General features: G+C 40.9%; 1 protein-coding gene across 1 annotated transcript; it reads left to right on the forward strand.

The window, feature by feature from the left end:
- The first annotated feature begins 14,902 nt into the window (after positions 1–14,902).
- On the forward strand, positions 14,903–20,335 carry lrrc4.2 (leucine rich repeat containing 4.2). Its single transcript, XM_030137379.1, has 3 exons — positions 14,903–16,141; positions 16,229–16,354; positions 16,497–20,335. Exon 3 carries the CDS (start codon positions 16,618–16,620, stop codon positions 18,613–18,615), a length of 1,998 nt encoding a protein of 665 aa, XP_029993239.1. The 5' UTR covers positions 14,903–16,141; positions 16,229–16,354; positions 16,497–16,617; the 3' UTR covers positions 18,616–20,335.
- The last annotated feature ends 458 nt before the right edge of the window (positions 20,336–20,793 follow it).

Raw genomic sequence — 20,793 nt, forward strand, 5'->3', positions numbered from 1 at the left:
GTGACAAGTATGGTTTTAATTACTTGTTTAATCAAAATTAACTGGCCGGACATATTTTGTTATGCATGCGCTCTTCTCTTACAAGTGTTTTTGTTACTAATATACATGCAAACATTTTTTAAAGGATGGTAATTCACACTTTCTTTAAAAAAATAGATACTTCCATTTCATTTTAAGTTGATCTTCAAAAAATAAATCCTGCAGCAACTTTCTTAGCTTGTACAATCTGGATGTGACGCCTTCTTTAAACTATGAAACAAATGTTCAAGATCCTAAATGGGTGGATATTTCGCACATCTCTGAGGCAACAGGGCCTTCAGTGACACCAGGCAGACTAGATTTGAGAACCTTTATGAAATTACTTTCAGAATATGTTGCGCATACTGACAGTTTGGTCATTATTCACATTATTGTACATTGGCTGAAAAATTGTTATGAGATGGTTCCTTCTGTCAAGTCCTCACAGTGCTTTTTAAAACTGTACCAGAACAACATTTTGGATTGCCAAGTGTTGCATTCTGTTCTGCTACCAAAAATAGGCTTGCTGTTCAGAGATTTGTATGGATTTATTCTCTTAAGTCTGAACATGTCTCCTGCTCAATAAGAAAATGAACCTAATGTCAAAAAGGTTGCGTTCTCAGGTTTCCGACTGTGAAATGGTGAAGGTAAATACCGTTAAATGATGTGTGTTTGGTTTCGATCACCACCTCCTGTAACTTTGTACACAGTTTATTTCTAAGAATAGCACACAAGTAGATATAGCAAATGCGGTATTTTGAAAATGTCAGCTCACACTGTAACCCTGCAACATTTAACAATTGCCTTTTAAAGTGAAAAAAGATAGATTTTGCGCTGCTAGATGTAATGTTAGATGTTTTAAATATCTATATATATCGCCACATCATCTAGGTTGAATAGCTGTCACATGAAAAAGTATCAGAATATTTTGATAGTCGCAAAATATTATAATTGGTTTACCAGGGTGGCATCGCTGTGTACGTGGTCTTACTCAAGAGTTATTTTTGAATACTTTGCCATCCTGACTGACATTAATTAGGGGGAAACAGCCGCCATTAAAATGCCACTGCACAACAACACCAACCCTTTTTGATTCTCAGCGAGTGTGTGTTGGGGACGTTGGGGGCATAAATTAGTATAATCTCCATACATTGTGTGAGGGTGTGCATATGCATATACATGAAGATTTCCTGCCTTGTATCAGTGTCTGACTCTCCCCTTTGTTTGGACTCTATGTGCAGCTGTGTGTATTTGTAAGTATTCTGTTGAGGTAAGCAGTTTGTTGTGAGACAGCAGCAGGGATGCTCACACCTACACTGAGTCCTAATGAGGATTTTACTAAACCCACAGAGTCTACTATATAACTATAGCAGCCCCTGTGGAAAGCCTGACACTGCAACTACTGCCTGTGTGTCTGTGTGTGTGTTGCAAGCAAGAGTTATTGACACTTAAGGGAAAAAGGACTGTAGACAGAAAACGAAAAGGAGGATGGAGTGTACGATAGGAGGGGATTAGAGGGGATGGTGAGGGAGAACTGGTAGCAGAGATGCAAGACGGAGCAGGGTTTATTAATATCCATTTGGGGGGGGACTGTGCAGGGTCTGCTAATGCTTCTCTTGGCATTGACACAGTTTGGCACCCTGTCTGAAAAAGACTCAGAAAGTGCTCTGAGTAACCCTGAGACACCAAGCAAACAGCCCGGTGTAACAGACGGGAGACAGATTTTCATTTTGGCTGTTTTTGCTGAAACACTCCTTTAACTGTTTATTCATTATTTAATTTGTAAGGGACAGCAGTGCATACAATATTAAACATAAATGTTACCATTTGATTCATGGAACCTGATTCAGATTAAAACTCATTTTCATTTGCAGTTTCTTGGCAATTTACAATTACAGTCTTAATACTGGACACACTCGACAAGTCAGGCAAGACAGAGAGTTATTTGCACAAACTTAGACAAATGGAAACTTGTGTCTTGAATCCAAAGCAGAACTAATATTACATAACGAAACATTGCACTGTCTCTCCCACACACCATTAAATTGGTGACTAAAAGAAAACTAATTACTTAAAATTAAAAGCTGAATTATTAAAAAAAAGAGAAGAAAAGGAAAGTGTAGGAAAAAAAAACTTCCTTAAAATAATAGGATTCCCTTGTGATTTCAGGCTCCAGTTGTATATACACTAAACAGTAGTGGCATAGACTAAGCCAGAGGCATGGCGATGTTAAAGACTGTAATTTGTATGTAGCGAGAGGAGCATCTGGCCAGCCAATTACCATCTAATGGTTGCTCCTCATCCAGTGTTAACAATCTTCTTATCTGCACCCTGTCTGAGCTACACACACACACGCACACTCACACTTTTAATCTTTGCTTGTGCCTTGCAGCAAGAAGAAGTGGCCTCCTCTCTCCATGTGCAATGTACTGTACAATGAACCCCTTCATTTCCCAAATCAGCTGGAAGTGAAGGTTCACATCCGCTATACTTCGCTAGTTCCTCTGTCTTTTTCATTAACCATGTCCTCACCAAACCCTCTCTTAACTTCACAACATCTCTTTAGCATGATCTACACTTTTTGTTACATAACTGGGAAATTTGAGTCACCCAGCTCCAAAGACTTCCTAAATAAAGACACTATGCAGGGGAGGAGTAAATGTAGAGAAGGGGAGTAAAAGGGAGGGATGGAGAGGGAGCAGATTGCTTGCAAACTAATGACTTATTCCTGAAGATCAAACAGAGCAGACTAAACAGATAATTCCCAGCCAAAGATACTTAACATTGCATAGCCAGTCTACTATTCCTCAGCTAATTCACAAGGGGGGTAATTAAAAGAAAAACCCATGAAAAACACTCAAACGCAGACACACACAGTGGCGCACATACACAGGACTGCATTGTGGGAGGCCTGCCACACGTGGCTTTGATAGCATGAGTCTCTTATCCCCTTGGCAGCCTATTGCTGTGTAAAACGCATTTGCAATGTCAATAAAAACCATTTCTAATCATTTGCTGGGCATCTGAATGTGCACTGCCCAAGGTTCTGTGACTAATATATTTCCCCTGTCTTTCCTACATCTCGTCTCTTTTTACGTACACAAACGTGTGCATGAGCACACAAACAAGCACACCTAAAGATGTACACTATTAAGCAGCAGGCAGAACAAATATAGATACTGTAAAATCTGCCTCTGGATACAAGAAGGCTCATTGTGTGTGCTGTTAATGTGTCTCATGTCTTTTACAGAGACATGGATGGAGGTCTTTATTGCTGATTTAATGCAGCAAGGCTGATGGGGGTGTAATGGAGGTGGGAAAGCAAATATAACAGTGGTGAGAAAAAGCAATCCTGTAACGTATTGATATTTTTCCTCTCTGCAAACACCTACACAAAAGATCTCACAGACAATGTAGGAGACCCACACATGGCAACAAATGCATACACAACATTAGATATTCCTGCACACATGTGAACAGAAACATGTATGTGTGAGTTAACTATTTGGTGCACACCTCTGCCCCTCCTTATATTGTTGAATCAATCAATCAGTGCATGGTCTGTGGGAGCTAGATGAAAAGCCAGCGAAGTTTAGCTGACTCTAATCCCATGAAGGTGATCTCACCCTGCTGAGCAGCAAGCAGCTGTTCTGCATGAGTGCATCTGCACACACACATGCTTGGTTGTAACTGTATCTGTGTTACAGTAGAATTTGTTTGAGTTTTGCCTGACTTGCTTGAGGAAAGGATGGAGCGAGAGACAGTGCCAGTCCCTGTCCTGATAGGGGGTCTTCTGTGCCTGAGTCTAAAAGCCAAACAGAGACTCAGCAGGGGTGCTAATGGGCCTCGGTGACAGGTGGGTGTGGGTGTATGTGTGTGTGTGTGTGTGTGTATAGCAGAGAGAAAGAGAGAGAGAGAGAGAGGGGAGGCGACACCGAGGAAGACAGAAAGCGACCATGTGTGCTATAACCTTTGAAAGGCTCAGAATTGTTCATGGTCTAATAACCCTAATGCCATGGCACATTTGCTTAAGCCAGTAATTTCTATAGCAGTCTTCTTCTGCTTATTGATGAAAACGGTGGTGTACACAATATAGTTTGTGTTTGTATGAGTGTTTGACCTATGTGGTTCAGTCATCTCAAAAGGACCTGTGTGGTATTCACAGTGGATGTTAGTGTAATGGGGTTTTAAATGTGGTGGGGAGAAAAGTGGCTCCCATCAAATTAGCCCTCCATTTATTCCCACTAAGAGCTGCAATAGCCACGCTTCGTCTGCTTAGCGGGGATTGCCTCTCACCATGCAACCACAGACTCAGAAGCAAACATCTGACCATACTCACATTACAGACGGTCGAAAATTGATAAACTGTCAGAAAAATGCCAAACATGAAACATTAGACCCATAATTTATACAGCAGATGTGATATGAATATGGAAAAATTATCAGCTCTGCTATTATCGTATGCTGTTGCTGCTACCTCGAATACAACCACTGGTACAATTGTCCTCGCAGTCTTTATAATTGCACCGCCAGCTTCACCTCTATAATAATCTTTGTTTGTGTAATCATTAGCCATCATGATGATGAAGAAGCATAATGAGCTTTGGTGGTTTGAAATGGTGTAATTATTGTATAACATTTATGAAACATTGCTTTCTTGTCAGACTGTCCTGTTGTGTTATTAAAATACTTTTGTTAGAACATGATGTTTAATCTTTCGCCCTATCTGTGAACAGACACTGAAGGGGAGATTTTTCAACAAAATTTGAAACCTTTGGTCTATTATCTTTGTTATGGATTTTATTTCAGTACTTTAAAACACTTGTTAGTCATCAAATGTAGAGCATTTCAGTGATCACAGGATTATTATATTTAGATAATGACTAAAACAAGTCAACAATGTAAGGCCCATCTACATAAACTTGTCTACTTAAGAGTAAATTAGTCAGAAATTTCACTACTGGAAATGATCATAAGCAAAAGTGTGATAAAATATTGATAAATACGCTATTGGAACCCCAGAGAAGATCTGTGATAAACATTTGTGACAGCACATTGGTGTATTATTAACAAACTATTACTGGGCATTCATATCAGATTTATTTGACTTGTCTGTGCTGTCTTTTTGCTCTCTGTCTGCTTGTCAAATATTTTCTGTTACGGAAATTATTGCGAACCAAGTCAACACTGATGGCAACATCTCAAGCAGATATTCAAACTTACACCCAAATGTCAGTCCTATGTGTTTGCCTGAGGCTCAGACTCCCACTACTCACTGCACGAGAAGAAATATGTATTAAAAGTGTACTTTTCAGGAACTATTAGACTAACATTTACAGTTACCGGAAACTGTTTTAAATAAAAATAGCATTTAAAAAAATACATTATGGCTCAACATTAAACATGATCATAGAATGTCTTTACACTTTCAGGAGGTACCCATTGTATGCACTTTTAAAATGAAATCTTTAATGAATACAACCTCCTATGGGAGACTGGAACCAATAACTAGTTAAATATGCATCAGTAGAAAGTTTGACTGAATGTCTCTATGGACTAAAGTAAATTAACAGGCTTTGTGGGGTTACAGAAAGGGCTGAAACAGACTATGTGCAGAACTATAAAGTATGCATGCAGAGGGAGCGATAATGGCTCACCATATCCCTCACCGTAACACCACATCCATTCATATTACACATAATAGATCTTTTCATGTACTGTGACTTTTGATGGTCTTAATGTTTCATTGCCTGCTTTTGCTGTGACTGTCCTCATTATTGTTTATTATGCCCCAACACACTGTAATGAACAATAGTGGACCATACTGTTGCAACATGCAGTGTTTGCAACACTAAATCACTGAATATTTCAAAATAAATACACCTGGATCCGATGGTGTCCTTTTCTCATAAGAGGGAACATTTCACTCTGTATCGACTAGAGCTGCACTGAATGAACTGTAACAGCCTAGTTATTAAAATCAATAGCAATAACTACAATTCCTCAATTTCATATTGGCTCTTGACTCAATCAATGGATATCAAATTACCCTGCCTCTAGAGCGCGTAATCCCCATCAGAAAGGGAAGGGTTAGGCCCTGAATATAGATCAGTGTAGAACATGCAGAGTGCCTCTCATAATGAAGGAGCTCATATAGAAATTACACAACAAAAGCAGCTGCACACTGCAGACACATGCTGAAGTAATATAACATGAACAGTCATACAGTCAATACTCATTCTGTTTGTAGAACGCTTCATTTACACTGGACTGAAAAGTTTAATATGGTTAGACATACAGCTTCTGTACGATCAATTAATTCCATATGGGGGACTTTTTCTCTCTCTTCTTGGTTTAATTTACTTTATTATTATTTTCTTCCTGGTGCTTTCTTCTTCCTGTCTGACCTTTTTTCACCTCCAGATTGTCAAAAGAAAATCTGCAAGGTGATATGACAACAGTTTTACTACTGAGCTAACAGAGAGCCGGAGAGAAAAACAGATAAACACTGGAATACTTGGGTACATTTTCACGTGTAAATAAAGTAAACTGCACCAAAAAATGCTGTGGAGACATTTCTTGACTGGATGGAAGGTCTAAGCTCTTGTTTTTGCATTTCACGTCATAACAGTCTACCTTTTCCTCTGCAATATGGTGCTAATTATTTTATATATCAGTACTACAGCTTGGTGATTTGGCTGTTTATTTATTTATTGTTACTATAACTAGATAGACCGGAGAAACACTTTCTCAGATGATATATTAAAAAACTCAAGTTGCATTTTGTTGAGCAAGAATCTCTAGAGGAATAAGCTTGTTTTTTTAATTTAGGCATTTTCTACAATTTTCTGAAAGCAAACCTTGGTCATGACCTTAATCAAATTCATTTGATATATTGTCCAGTTCTAGCCATAATACTTCACTTTTGCGCCTTTTAATTTTAACATAATATCCAGTGAAGAAGTGTGTTGCTTTCTCATTTCTCACATTCATTTGTCTCCTCTGGTCTTTTTTATCGTGTCACTGACAACAATCAAGGCTTTTTGTTTCCTCACATAATTCAGCAAAAACATATTCTCAAGTGCACATTTTTACTACATAATGGCCTTAAAGCAGTGCCGTATACTTGACATCACAAATGTCAAATTATTGACAATAGGGGTCATCCATCCATCTATTCATTCATTCTAAACCTGTTCATTCTAATTTGTTGTCCTGTCTAGGCAGGGAAATTTACTAAATCTTATTACAAAACATTGCTGGGAACAAAGAAATGGATCATTGATGTTATTGCGTATAGTAATATAGTATGACATTATGTTGTCGTAAATCCAACATTAGTCAGACAAGGTAAACCAACTGCATCATAAACTGTCTAATATAACTCACTGAGGGGAGGAGGGCGGAGCTCTTCATGATGACTCAATATCTTCAGGATGTATGAGTCCAAAGATGTATGAAGGATGACTGATGCAGTATGCACGGTGTGCCCTTTTATTGGAGTAGTTAATAGTCTTTACAATTCAAGGGTGAAGAGGACTGATTAGCTTGTATGTTATTAAATTCTCTTGTTTTCTAAGAAGAACGCTGGCCCCTGGAGCTTGACACAAACAGGCCCACACACAATAGGAGTCTTTTAAAGAATGGGCAATGTTCGAATGAGTGAGGATTAAGAAAATTAGTTTCATTTTAAGATTGTTGCTGGCACTAAATCATGTATTCTGCTTCTGGAATGAAAGCTCAACTCCGTGTGTGTATGTGTATGTCTCTGTGTGTGTTTGTGTTCTCACACATGCACCTTTAGATGCCCTTAGCGTCAGGGTGCTTGTAGATAAATGGCCGATTGGTATTGACTTCAATTTAGAAAATGCTGCCCTACACTTTTCTCTCTACGAAACCCTGGGGCACCTGGGGGGAAATCCAGAAGTGTTCTGCCAGAGGAAATGTATTACTGAGGGTCACCAGCTCCAGTTTAGGGGATTTACTGTACCCTTACACACAAAAGCACACACACTTCTACACACCTTAATACACATACAGGACAGAGGGCCTTCTACACTTGTCATGACAAACCCTATGATCTGTGTTGAGAACACACTGCTCATGCTGTCATTGTTGAAATACGGCAGTGACAGAGCGACTTAGTGTGACGGCGGGTGACTGAAGGCTGGCCACAGGCAAATATGTCACAGCTAGTTTAGGCTTCGGATCACATCCCTATACAAGGTTTAGTTTGGCTTTGATTCAACTAAATATGTTTGTTGTTTACAAGGAGAGGCATACTTGGCCCAGGTCCAGAGTTAAATGGATGAAACGCAATAGGTTAAAACTAACGGCGACCACAAGCCAGATCTGTACTTAAACCATATGATTTGGGAAACAACATTCTGCGTACCATGTGGCTACTCTCTGGAGACAGCACCAACTGCAGGGTTCATATCCAGACTTTTATTACAATCATTTTGAGAAGCAGATAGTCACTTCCTCCTCAATCTGATGTCAGCAGGGAGCAATGTCTCCTACTGCCCAAATTTCAATCTCCTTAGAAAACAGAGACTCACAAACACACACACATTTTCTCTTTCTCTCTTTCACACACACACAGCATCACTTCACGAGACATCAAACATTGACAAAGTCCCTTTTTAGTGCTGCCTGTTGGCACAGTAACTCTGGGCTAACGAAGTCACACGCTGGCAGAATATTAATAACAGCAAGCCAATCACAGAGCTGCATGGGGGAAAGTTATTTGCATATGAGAGGTGAGGGAGTCCATCTGACACACTGCCTTCATACATCTCCAGCATAGTGGGATGTGTGTGCACGTTTGTCACAAGAATGTGCTACCAAAATTTCTCTGACTCATTGGTAGAAGTAGCCTTTCTTCTTCTTTGGCCACATAAATGTTATGCTGTAGAGAAGGACCAGCTTACTTTCATCAAATAAGCTTAAATATTTCCAAAAGGATATTGGACTGTCTAATGCTTTACAGTAAATTCCAAGGCCAACAAGGTGAGCAACAGCTTTGGGCTCAGGATGTGGCTCAGTACTAGAGTTTTCTCTTATTTAAGTATTTAAACCAATGTGGTTTACCAGACTTATTAAAATTTAACACCCCAACACTTTCCTCAGCCATTTATGTAGACCTATGTAAAACACTGAACTGTGGCTAGTGCTAAAAATCATTTGCTGTCACTATAACCAAGTTGCAGTTTTAAAGTCAAACGCACTCAGTCTGACTCCAAACACACACATGCACACATGCATGCATGCAAATGAGTCTGTAATGAAGGTCATTCAGGAAACAATAAGAGCTCTGTCCAGAAATGTACTCTTTGCACATGGTAAAAGAGGATAGGCACAGTTTATTTCATCCTCACAAAATCAATCACAGCACTAATGGGATACACAAATATAATTAACTGGGTTTGAGCATCCATACGTGAAAACAAAAATAGATAAATACCATCACCTGTTGAAGGCTAATTTCCTGGGGACTTTATTTATTTATTTCCCAGGGAAACGTGTGGCTCTGATTAATAGTGTTTACTGTAATAATCACTGTTATCAGCATCCCTCACATTCCTGGCATTACCTAATACTTTTGTTTTTTTAAACACAGGGATCATGTAAGAGGAATATCACCTTTAATGTTGTCGTTATTTATTGACAGTAGTGGAACAATCGTGTATTGAAAAGCAAAGCAAACACAATCATAGGGCTGTAACCGTTCTGTGACAGACATAAAGTGACTGATACTTATTTTTTTGAAAATCCTTACAATGGCAACTCGTCATCTCATCCATCTAAGTCTTTTTTTTTCCACATAATGTACAGATTTCCCTGTGTGAGCAAAATGGGATTAGGATCTGACCCGATTCACTGCCCGTTTGTGGCCCAACTACCAAATATCTTCTGTGTTCTCAGTTGAGTGAAATCAATAAAATCCATTGAGCTGCATTGTTTCTATTAAGAAGTGTTTGTCAGACAAGATGTGACTTGTGGATGATGGATTTATGAAACAAAATGGTTCTCTGTTTCACTGTGTAAGGAAGATTAACAACACAATGTGGGCTTGAATTGACAGATGCACATTTGCATTGCCAAAACTCTCAAACACAGACTTGCGAACAATGCTTTTGACATAAGGTCTGTTATTCACTTGTATTCAACAAACAAATAGTAAATTTAACAAATAGACAAAGAATGACGGTGTGGATTCCTAAAAATTTTGATTATACAGTATATTAGGAAATTAATCATACCTACGTCAGTCAGTCTGCAACAGGTCATGTGGACAGCTCCTGGTGCTGAAACATTGCTAAAGATGAAGATGTGGTTAAAAGAAGACAAGCAAATAAGGAATAACAGTTTTTTCAGACCATAAAGTGAAACGAACTTGCTTTTTAAAAGTTGAGCATAACAAAATCAATGCATCTCAGATCTTTCCACATCTGTGCACCACATGCAGCCTATATCTTGGCAGCTACAGGGCCAAGCTGCACAAAAACTTTAATATTTAAAGCAAATCAAATACCATCTTGTTCTATATGGTAGATCTTACCCCATCTTAGAGAGCTGTGTCTCCACTGTACCTGCAAAACTGTTCCCAAAATGAGCAGTGCTAAAAAAAATCACTGACCCTATTTCACAGTGACCCTAATGTGACTAATAGTGCTAGATTCAGAATCTGGCACTGGCAGTATAAGTGAATTTTAGAAGTCTTGACCCTCACTGTATAACAGCATGAGTGCTTGACCCCACAACAACAGGGCTGTTTCTCAGAGCCTCGCCAGACTTTACTCTTGATTGATTTCTTTGCATTTGTACTTTTCATTAATCCTTCGTATTCAGTTGAAGTGCCATACAACTTTTTTTCCTTTAGGGACATAGTTTACATGAGTACAACACATTTGGGATGATTGCCTCTTACTGACAAACAGCAATAAAAAAATATTGATAATCATCTTTTCTCAGCCATGGTTCTTCTTTGAATGGTGTTGGATCACTGAGTGAGTTCAGCCCACAGTGAGGGAATCGGTATATCCTGGTGTGAGTCAACTCTCCTCAGACTGTGGGTCGATGGTGCTGACTGAGCCAGGACAGCTAATGAATCACCTCCTGCCGTCCTAAAATGGCGGGGTTGTGATTGGGGAGGGAAGGGAGCCCTGAGCGAGGGTTAATGAATACAGGCTACATCGATCTGCTTCCACCGGTCTCCTCTCCCTCACCATCCACTCCTGTATTCTCAGGCCAAATGCTGCTCCAGCACTTTGCTGACCTGCCACACTAAGCACAGGCTGAGTGGCGAGGGATCCACAGGGGCCGGGAGACATCAAGCAGTAGCTAAGGCAAGGTAATGGCTAATACTAGCAGCTAATTAGATCCGTCAGCTCTAACTATAGAACAAGGTGAAGCTGCACCGGTGAATCAGTCACTAACAGTAACTAAGCTATAGATGTTTGTCTGCCCTGCAGCTGTGGGAGTACTATTAGTGCTCGTAGAAGTAGGTGATTGTAATGTAACTGTGGTAGTGCTAGCATCAGCAGCTGGCAGTAGCACTATTAGTCTCAGCCTATAGAAGTCTTGACCCTTATGGTTCAATAGTTTGTGTGTTTGGCCCGTGACCACAGGGTCGGCAAGCAATGGCTGTCTCCAGCTTTTAACCTTCACTACACTTAGAATGAACAGCTGCTTCCAGTCATCACGCTGTTTCAGACCTCAGCAGTCAGTAGACAGAGTGGTCACTTTTAGAAAAGGAAAAGTTGTACTTTATGAAGTATGAGGGATCTCAGAGCAGCAGAACTGTGAAGCAACAGTACCGCTGTAGGTGGGTGTCCTACAACAACTAGGTTGAACCTCCAGTGATGAGTCACAGCTCCCACAGACTAATTGGGTCACAGGCGCACATTTATCACAGTGTACATTCTACTTCCTGCAACATTCAATTTTGCCTCTAACCCTGAAACAGCTCTGTAGGGCAGGATGTCACTTACTAAGTATTGACCAGACCCACTCTAGTGTTAAAAACAGAGGCTGACCGTGTATAGAGTAATGACAATGTAATCCTGCTGTACTCATGATAAAAGAGGAATAAGTCACTGCTAATCTACATTCATGATTTAATAAAAACAGACACATTTCATACTTGAGTCAAATGGAGAAAAAAAACTTTCTAATTTGTAGCGTTTTATGGTTTTAGGTAAATTAACAGACACTCCATCTGAATCATACACCTAATATATGACATCTTAAAATACAAGACACATATATTGCTATTTATATACATTAATTTATAGGTTCCATATAACAAGTAAGGTGTAATTCCATGCAGTATAGCTTGGTTTGATTTACTACACATTACAGGGAGATTCTGCCTCAGAGACTCTGCCTGATATTCCTCATTGTGAACGTCCATGTAGGCAGAAAGAAAGGACACCGACAGACAGACAGATAGATGGGGAGATAGACAGTCAATAGGGATGAGGACAGCAGGAAAAAAAATATTCAGTGTGTTAAGTGACCTTTCCTTGCTCATGGCCCCTGTAATAGCATTAACACAGCAGCTACAACCATGGCCATCAATTATCTGACCAACCCTGCCTGCACTACCTTAACTAATAGTTTTCTCCCCTCACTCTTTCCTTAACCCCGCCCCCTCCTCCTTGTAGCCCCTCTCCTTCTATTCTCCAATTATCACTCTAAAGCACCGCGTCTAATGGAAATAGAATAGGTACATGAGTTGCACTTGGCATATTTTTGCTTTATCTGGCTTATCTCTTAACTCTTCATATTGATTTTTTTTTATTTGCCCTTGTAATTCAGGTGCTGTTTTTGTTTTTTTCTAAAGTTGTGTTTTGATGGATAAAACAAACAGTGACACTTAAGTTTAATTAATTCCTTTTGTTGCACTCACTATTTCTCTATACATAGTCAAGGGCAAGGAAGGACATTCTTCCTTCAGTCAAAGACATAAGTTCACATTTACAATACTGTATGTTGCTCAGTAGGATTTTGATGTAATTGGTCATATACAAAATACACTACACATGACTTTGTGTTAAAATTAATAATACCTTTTAAGCATTACCATTGTCATTATATATTTGTTCATTTTTAAACCCTTTGTCTCTTTGTATAAGGCTATGGCTGCTGAGGCACAAGACACTACGTGCATGTAAAATAACTATATGAATACAACTGAGTCTTTCAATGCTTTGATCTTCATACAGTGAAAACACATTAGAGCTGTAATATATTCTGTCAATCAATATGGTTTGCTGAAATTTTAAAGATAATAAATATTACATTTCTTCCATATTATGTACAAGCTTATGATGTGTACATGTTTCATTTTTATGGTAAGTAGCATGAATGCAGCAGAATGAAAATAAATGTGCTGCATTGCAAAATAATGAAGAAAATTCATAGAGGAGAGTAGAATTATGTAGGTGTAATAATACTGGGCATAATGATTTATTTACTATGATATTTTATTCATGTTTATATGTTTGAACATAAAGAAGAGCTCACTTGCAGTATCACATATACATTAGTCCTCATGTTCAACTTCTGTAATCTGTATCTTGCATCTGTTTAGATTAGATGCGGTATCAGTTAATCCCCTTTATGGGCCACTGTGCACATACATTAATTTTTCAATAATGTGTTTACAACATAGAATTTTCAATTCAAGCAGTGTTCTCTTCATCTAATATATTGGAGTCAAAACTGGACAGGACAATTTGCATGGAATTATTTTTTTTCCACTACAGACCCCAGTCCCAATGGCATTCTACTTGTGATAGGAAACAAGAAGGAAGAGCAAGCTAGAACGTGGTCATTAACTAAAGGCAGAGAAGGAGACTTCTTCCCTGCATTCAAATGATGCTTAATCCAACACGATCAACACTCTTCTCGTCCCTCCTACTCCTCACCTCTAATCCACATCCTTCTTTTTCTCTGCCTTTCTCTGTCATTTTACTGAGGAGGCTAATATGCAGTACATTCCCTCATCTGTCTCCCTCATTCTTCTTCTCTATCCCTATTTATCTCATTTCTTTCTTCTTTCTATAGGCTCCTTTCCCCTATTTCACCAAGGACGTGGATATATCTCCTCCTACCCTGCCTCATCTCTCCCCCACCCCACTCTTGGTAAGTCTCTTTTCCTCTATCTCTCTGTCTTTCTCTCTCATCTTTCTAAGAGATAACTCTGTGCAAGCTCTTTCATCTTTCTCCTCCCTGAAGAGAAGACTGCCCAGCAGACACAGAGGAGCAGAGTCAGCATTTCAGTCTTCTATGATGTCACGGACCCCCCAACCCAACCTCACACCTCCAAAATGCACACATATATAAAAATCCTCTACCAACTGGCAAACTAGGAAAAGCAGATATAACACACAGGTCTGTTTTTCCCATCTGGTAATAATGCATGAGGGAGACACTTACCAAACTGTGCCTTACAAGAGGTGAGAAATAGCAGCAAGCCGCATCTCCACTGGAAAACACTGGCGCACTGCTGCGCTCTTGAGACAGAAAGACAGAGAACACACAACCACTCTGGAGTTGGAGTAGAAAGTCTGACCTCTTGCATCTTTATGATACATCAGAATGAGTGTTTGAATTTTAATGATAGGCTCTGGGTTGTTCGGAGACTGAGAGAGGGGGGAAGATCGGCACAGGTAAAGTGATCTAGAGAGTGAGAGTAAAGAAAGAGGGTGAGGGACAGAACACATGAGACAAAGACAGAAAGAGAGAGAGAATGACAGGAGAAGATAGTTACAGTGAGGGGAGGGAGAAGGAGGGATAGGGGAGGAGGGGAGGTTGAATGTGTTAATACACAGGAACACTGCATCAAACCAATGCACTGCTCTGAGGCTGGCTGAGCAGCTGAGAGGAGTGCGTCAGCAGTACATTCACGTTCCCACTGAAGGACAAAGGGAGGGGGCAGAGCGAGCATCTTAGCTGCCTGCAACACCGACACACATCGGCGGGGGGAACAGAGAAAAGAGAGAGATTGGAGAATAAACAAGAAGAGGAGATGTGGATTAGAATGCTGCTCCTGCTGCTACTGTGACGGTGGGCTGCCTGTTTGAGTGCTCGCGTGCGTCCTCCTCTCCATCTCTCTGTCTCTCACACACTGTCTCTTTCGCACACTCTGTCTTTCTTTTGCTCTTGATCTGTCACTGGTTCTCTCTCTCTTTCTCTCTCAATCTCTCCCTTACTGTCTCTGTCTCTCTTTCCCTCTCTCTCTCTGTTCTACTCTGGCTACTGCAGTAGTCCACCAGCCAGCCGCAAGTCTGACAGCCACACACATGGCTAACTGCCACAACTTACTACCTCAGCCCTGGAAAAAGAACTAACAAATAAGCAAGCAGAAGAACACTGCAGGAGACAGCCAAGGGGACAAACGGCGAGCGGAGAGAAGAATCTGTAATACCTTTCTCTGTTTATGGATACAGATACGGAGCCCATCTCCTCACACATCCTCCAAGCAGCAACCTCTCTCTTTACACTCATTGCAGAAGAGGACAAGAGTGCTCTCTCTCTTCCAACAGCCTTTTGCGAAGCTCCAGCAGTGCAGTGCATCCCCTTCTCCACCCCCCATCCAGCGCCACCATCTCTCCCACCACCCCCAACCCCCCCTCCCCCTAGGAGGAATAGACGGATTACTGCTAACTGTGCACACGGCAGCCTGCAGCTGCTCTGACCAGGGCCAGCCCAACATTGGGAGGAAGCGAGAGGAACACAGAGGAGGAGAGGAGAGGGGGATGACTGTGCCGGGAGTTCTTTAGCCTTTTTCTGTCTCTCAGTCTCTGTCACAACGGGGCTAATCAGCGACTGACTAGCCCTTGGCAAAGTCACAGTGAGGGAGGTCTTACCACCAAACAGGCGACCAGCCGACAAGCCAACACATGTATCAGGAGCCGACAGAACTGAGGATTTTCATTTATTTTTATTGGTCACTTCTTCTCTCCTCCTCTGTGTTTAACTGTGCTATGGATCATTGTGATTTATCCAAAGTGGAACTGCATTTTAGGATCTGCAGCCTGGCACGAGGGCTGTTAGTAAGGGCAGAAGGGATCCACGTACCTGCCAAGCCTTCCTGGCCTTACATCTGCCTGTGAGTGCTTTCCATGCTGCTTTCAGTCTTTAATACCAGGAGCCATTTTGTACCCTTGGCTAATAGAGGGCCACCTCACTTTTTCAGAAAGGGAAAACAAGAAAACATCTATCTCTTGTCTTTCCATGGAATGGAATTATAAATGAATGAGAAGTAAAACTGTTGTTTTTCACATCTGAAAAGAGGAAAAAGGACTACTTTCAAACTAATGAGGTATGTCACTGACACTAATAATGAACATTGTTCTTATAATGCTGCAGTGCTTTTGCTTTTCTGCTTCTCTCGGTAAAATCACTCTTATTCTGTCCTTTTTCTTTCTCTTTTCCCTTCTTCCCTTCACTCCGATTTCATGTAGCATCTTCCTACACTGTCGATGGAACTTGGGAGCACTGAGTTGCTCCAGCCAGGCTAAGGTGGTCTGTCCTCCGGTGTGTGCCATCTCCCCCTACCATGCAGAATAATGAGCCCTCCACACCATGAGTCCTCTGGGCCAGGTTAGTGTGCAGCCTACCTGGAACGCAGCCTTGCTCGCCGTGCTCTCCCTCATGGTGCCTGCTCTCAGTATGTGCCAATCCACAGGCCCTGCAGTGGGCTCGGCTAACCCACAGAACTGTCCAGGTGTGTGCTCCTGTACTAACCAGCTCAGCAAGGTGGTGTGCACCCGCAGAGGCCTGGTGAGAGTTCCTCCCAACATCCCTACCAAGACCAGGTACCTGAACTTGATGGAAAACAGCATAGAGACCATACAGGCTGATACCTTCAGGCATCTGCATCACCTGGAGGTACTGCAGTTGGGCAGGAATGCCATCCGACAGATTGAAGTGGGGGCCTTTTATGGTTTGACCAGTCTGAACACACTGGAGCTGTTTGACAATAGACTGACTGTCATTCCCAGTGGGGCTTTTGAGTACCTGTCAAAGTTGAGAGAGTTGTGGCTTAGAAACAATCCCATTGAGCGCATTCCATCAAATGCCTTCAACCGTGTCCCCTCCCTCATGAGACTGGATCTGGGAGAATTGAGGAAATTGGAGTACATCTCCGATGGGGCATTTGAGGGCCTTCAAAACCTCAAGTACCTCAACTTGGGGATGTGCAACCTGAGGGAGTTTCCTCAACTTTCACCTCTAGTGGGATTAGAGGAACTAGAGATTTCGGAGAATGTTTTCCCTGAACTGAAGCCTGGGGCCTTCCGTGGACTCAAGAATTTACGTAAACTGTGGATTATGAACTCTGCGATCACTACCATTGAGAGGAATGCATTTGATGACAATACAGCCTTGGTGGAGCTGAATTTAGCCCATAACAACCTGTCATCCCTCCCCCACAACCTCTTCACCCCTCTACAGTACCTGGTGGAGCTACACCTGCACCACAACCCCTGGCGATGTGACTGTGATGTAGTGTGGCTCTCCTGGTGGCTCAGAGAATACATTCCCACAAATTCCACATGCTGTGGACGCTGCCACACCCCGATCCACATGAGAGGAAGATACCTAGTGGAAGTTGATCAGACCACCTTTCAGTGCTCTGCACCATTCATACTTGATGCCCCAAGAGATCTGAACATTTCAGCAGCAAGGGTGGCAGAACTGAAATGTCGCACAGCTGCTATGAGCTCAGTACGATGGCTTCTCCCTAATGGCACTGTATTGACCCATGGTTCAGCTCACCCGCGGATATCTGTCCTTAATGATGGAACACTCAACTTCTCCAATGTTCTCCCCTCAGATACTGGCATCTACACCTGCATGGTGAGCAACATGGCTGGAAATTCCAATGCCTCAGCGTACCTAAATGTTAGCAATGCTGAACTCAACACATCTAATCTGTCCTACTTTACCACAGTAACAGTAGAGGTTTTAGAGCCGACAGTGGAGGAGACCCCTAAACCCAAGCCTACAGTCCCCGCGTCACCTTCTGTGTTTCAGCCTGTCTTCATCTCCACACCTACTGTACTGTTCCAAAACACTCAGACTCCACGGCAGGTGTCAATCCCCACTGCCAGAATCCCTAGTGGGCCAGCTGCCAGCCTGGATGAGGTGATGAAGACCACCAAAATCATCATTGGCTGTTTTGTTGCTGTTACCTTGCTGGCAGCTGCCATGTTGATAGCATTCTATAAGTTGCGTAAACGACATCAACAGAGGAGCACGGTGGCGGCAGTCAGGACCATAGAAATCATTCAAATGGAGGAAGAAGTTCCTCCAGTTCCACCACCCACCTCTGGATCTAGTGGCTCTGATGACACAGGGTTGGTACTGCCTACATTAGTGGAACACAACAGCAACACCTTTAAGCCTGGGTATGTGTCCTCCTCCTCTTCATCGCGTCAAGGGGGCTATGGAGCCCACTGGACCCAGAACTCTCTTCATCGTTCAGTCAGACAGCATCACAGCCACATCAGCACCATTGCTGATCCTTACGTCATTAAGACAACTCATGGGAAGGATAAGGTTCAAGAGACCCAAATCTGAGTAATGCTCTTTATGGATCTATCTGACTCTGCCCAAAACCTCTGCTCTCCACTCTGCTCACCAGTCCATGCAATAGAATGCACAAAGAACAAAACGGTAACTTTCTTTTGTACAGAAGTGCAAAACAGAGACAGTTTTTTGTTTCTTGTACATGCCTATACATACGTATATAAATATGAAAAAATACAAATATATATATATATATATATATATATATATATATATATATATATATATATATATATATGAATATATATGAAACTACCGTCAGGCAGTGGTGAGACTTGCAGATTATATTAGAAAAGAGAGAGTAATTTGAAACTATTTTCTAATAACTTCTATTTAAAAAAGACAAAGAAACCGAGTTGCTTTTGTGATTGATTATAGAAGGTGGTATGTATGTCTAAAGCAGGATAAGAGGCATTTAGTTTGTTTTCTTCATATTTAGGATGCATTGAAAAAAAGAAAAAAACTCTTTATACAAGCACCAGTTTCTAAATGCAGCCCCAGAATTAAGCTCCAGTTTTTACTGTGCCAAATATTATATGCAATAAAATGGTATTTCTAGACTAAGGACCACAAAATGACACACACACAGCAAAATCTAGATAGATAGAAACATTTGTCCAAGGATAGCAGTGTAATGGCACAGATAGAATGTGCTGTTCAGTAGCTATCAGCCAAATGCTTTTGGACTGCAGTGAATTTCTGCAGCTAAGGTTTAACCCTCTGTTCGCTGGAGCTAAGCTGCGTTTATTTGACAATGCCAGTGCTTCTAAGTTGTAGCGTATCTAAACATATTTCTTTAGTGTGCACATGATTCCCCACTGGTTCAAAGATGACGTGCAGGCTAATAACAGTTGTTGCAAATACTTTGTTCTGTTATTGGTTGCATTTTGTATTACTTCTTGTCCATTAGGTTTTGACATGCTTCTTAATGGCTTGTGTAGTGTTTAGGGCTAATTTAGTAATGCATTACAGCAGTTGCCTGACTTGTCTCTGCAAGGGCTCATTCTGATGCTAATTTTTCAGAAGGAACAGACATGTGGTGCAGTGATACAGGGCTTTGCTGACCGTTAAGCTTTCGGAGAAACAAAACGAGTGGACTGAAATGAAACAAAATGAATGTCTGATACTGGGGCTTTTCCATGGACTACATTGAAAACTGTCTTTGTTTTTCTTTTTATTTTAACAGTTTATTTTGAGCAACACTATTTTTATGGAGAGACAAAGGAGGCTATGAAAAATAAAAAAACCTTTGGTTTGTATTTCTCTAATCAGAAACAGTTTCATCTGATGTTTCTTTTAATTATCTATATATTTCCATTTGTGTGTAAGTTGTTTAATCGTAAAGGCTGGAGGCAGTATTGTAATCCTTCCCCAAATCCCCCATCTTACGGTCCTATGCATTTACTTAGTGTCTGCATGAATGGGTCTTTAAGTAACTGGTGTACAATGCTGCATTATACCCCACAGTGGGGCTCTATGCAGGTCAGATAGGCTGTTGGTCTTTGATGCCTCAGCTTAGTTCTTAACATTGATTTCTCAGTGACTGTGAAGGGGAAAAAATACATGTATCCCACAGTTCTACAGTTTGTGGGTTTCTTTTCCTTACATGTTCACCTACAGGTTTGATTTCTTATCTAAATCTGACATTGATCAAGTGAAAAAAACAAAACAGAAAACGAACAAATCATACCAAATCTGAAAAAAAAAAAAACATATGTGTGATTCATTATGCTATGAGAAACACAAGTCAGCTTCTGCAAAGCAAATACATCCATAATATATCATCTAATGACAAGAACGCTGATAGATTTTTATTATCTATTTTTTCAGATGCTGTATGTGTCAGTGCATTTCTGAACAATATAAATAAATATGATGTCAGGCAATTGAAATGATAGCGATCATAAAACAGAAAGTGTGTTTAGTCTTTGTGATGTCTGAAAAGCCTCACCTATAACCTTACACTGCTGCCTTTCACGTGGTCAGACACCAGTCACATGTATGTCGGGAACACTTACACAAATGCTATAAAAATCATATGGGTTACATGTACAAAAGCTTAATCTACAGTACAATCCAGTTAAAGCTTTACAGAAGAACAAGAAGAAATTACTGAACAACCCTTGTGATAATTATGGAGCATAGGGAGTTGACACAAACTTCATTTGT

This window comes from Sphaeramia orbicularis, chromosome 6 (genome assembly GCF_902148855.1).
Source record: "Sphaeramia orbicularis chromosome 6, fSphaOr1.1, whole genome shotgun sequence".
NCBI lineage: Eukaryota > Metazoa > Chordata > Actinopteri > Kurtiformes > Apogonidae > Sphaeramia > Sphaeramia orbicularis.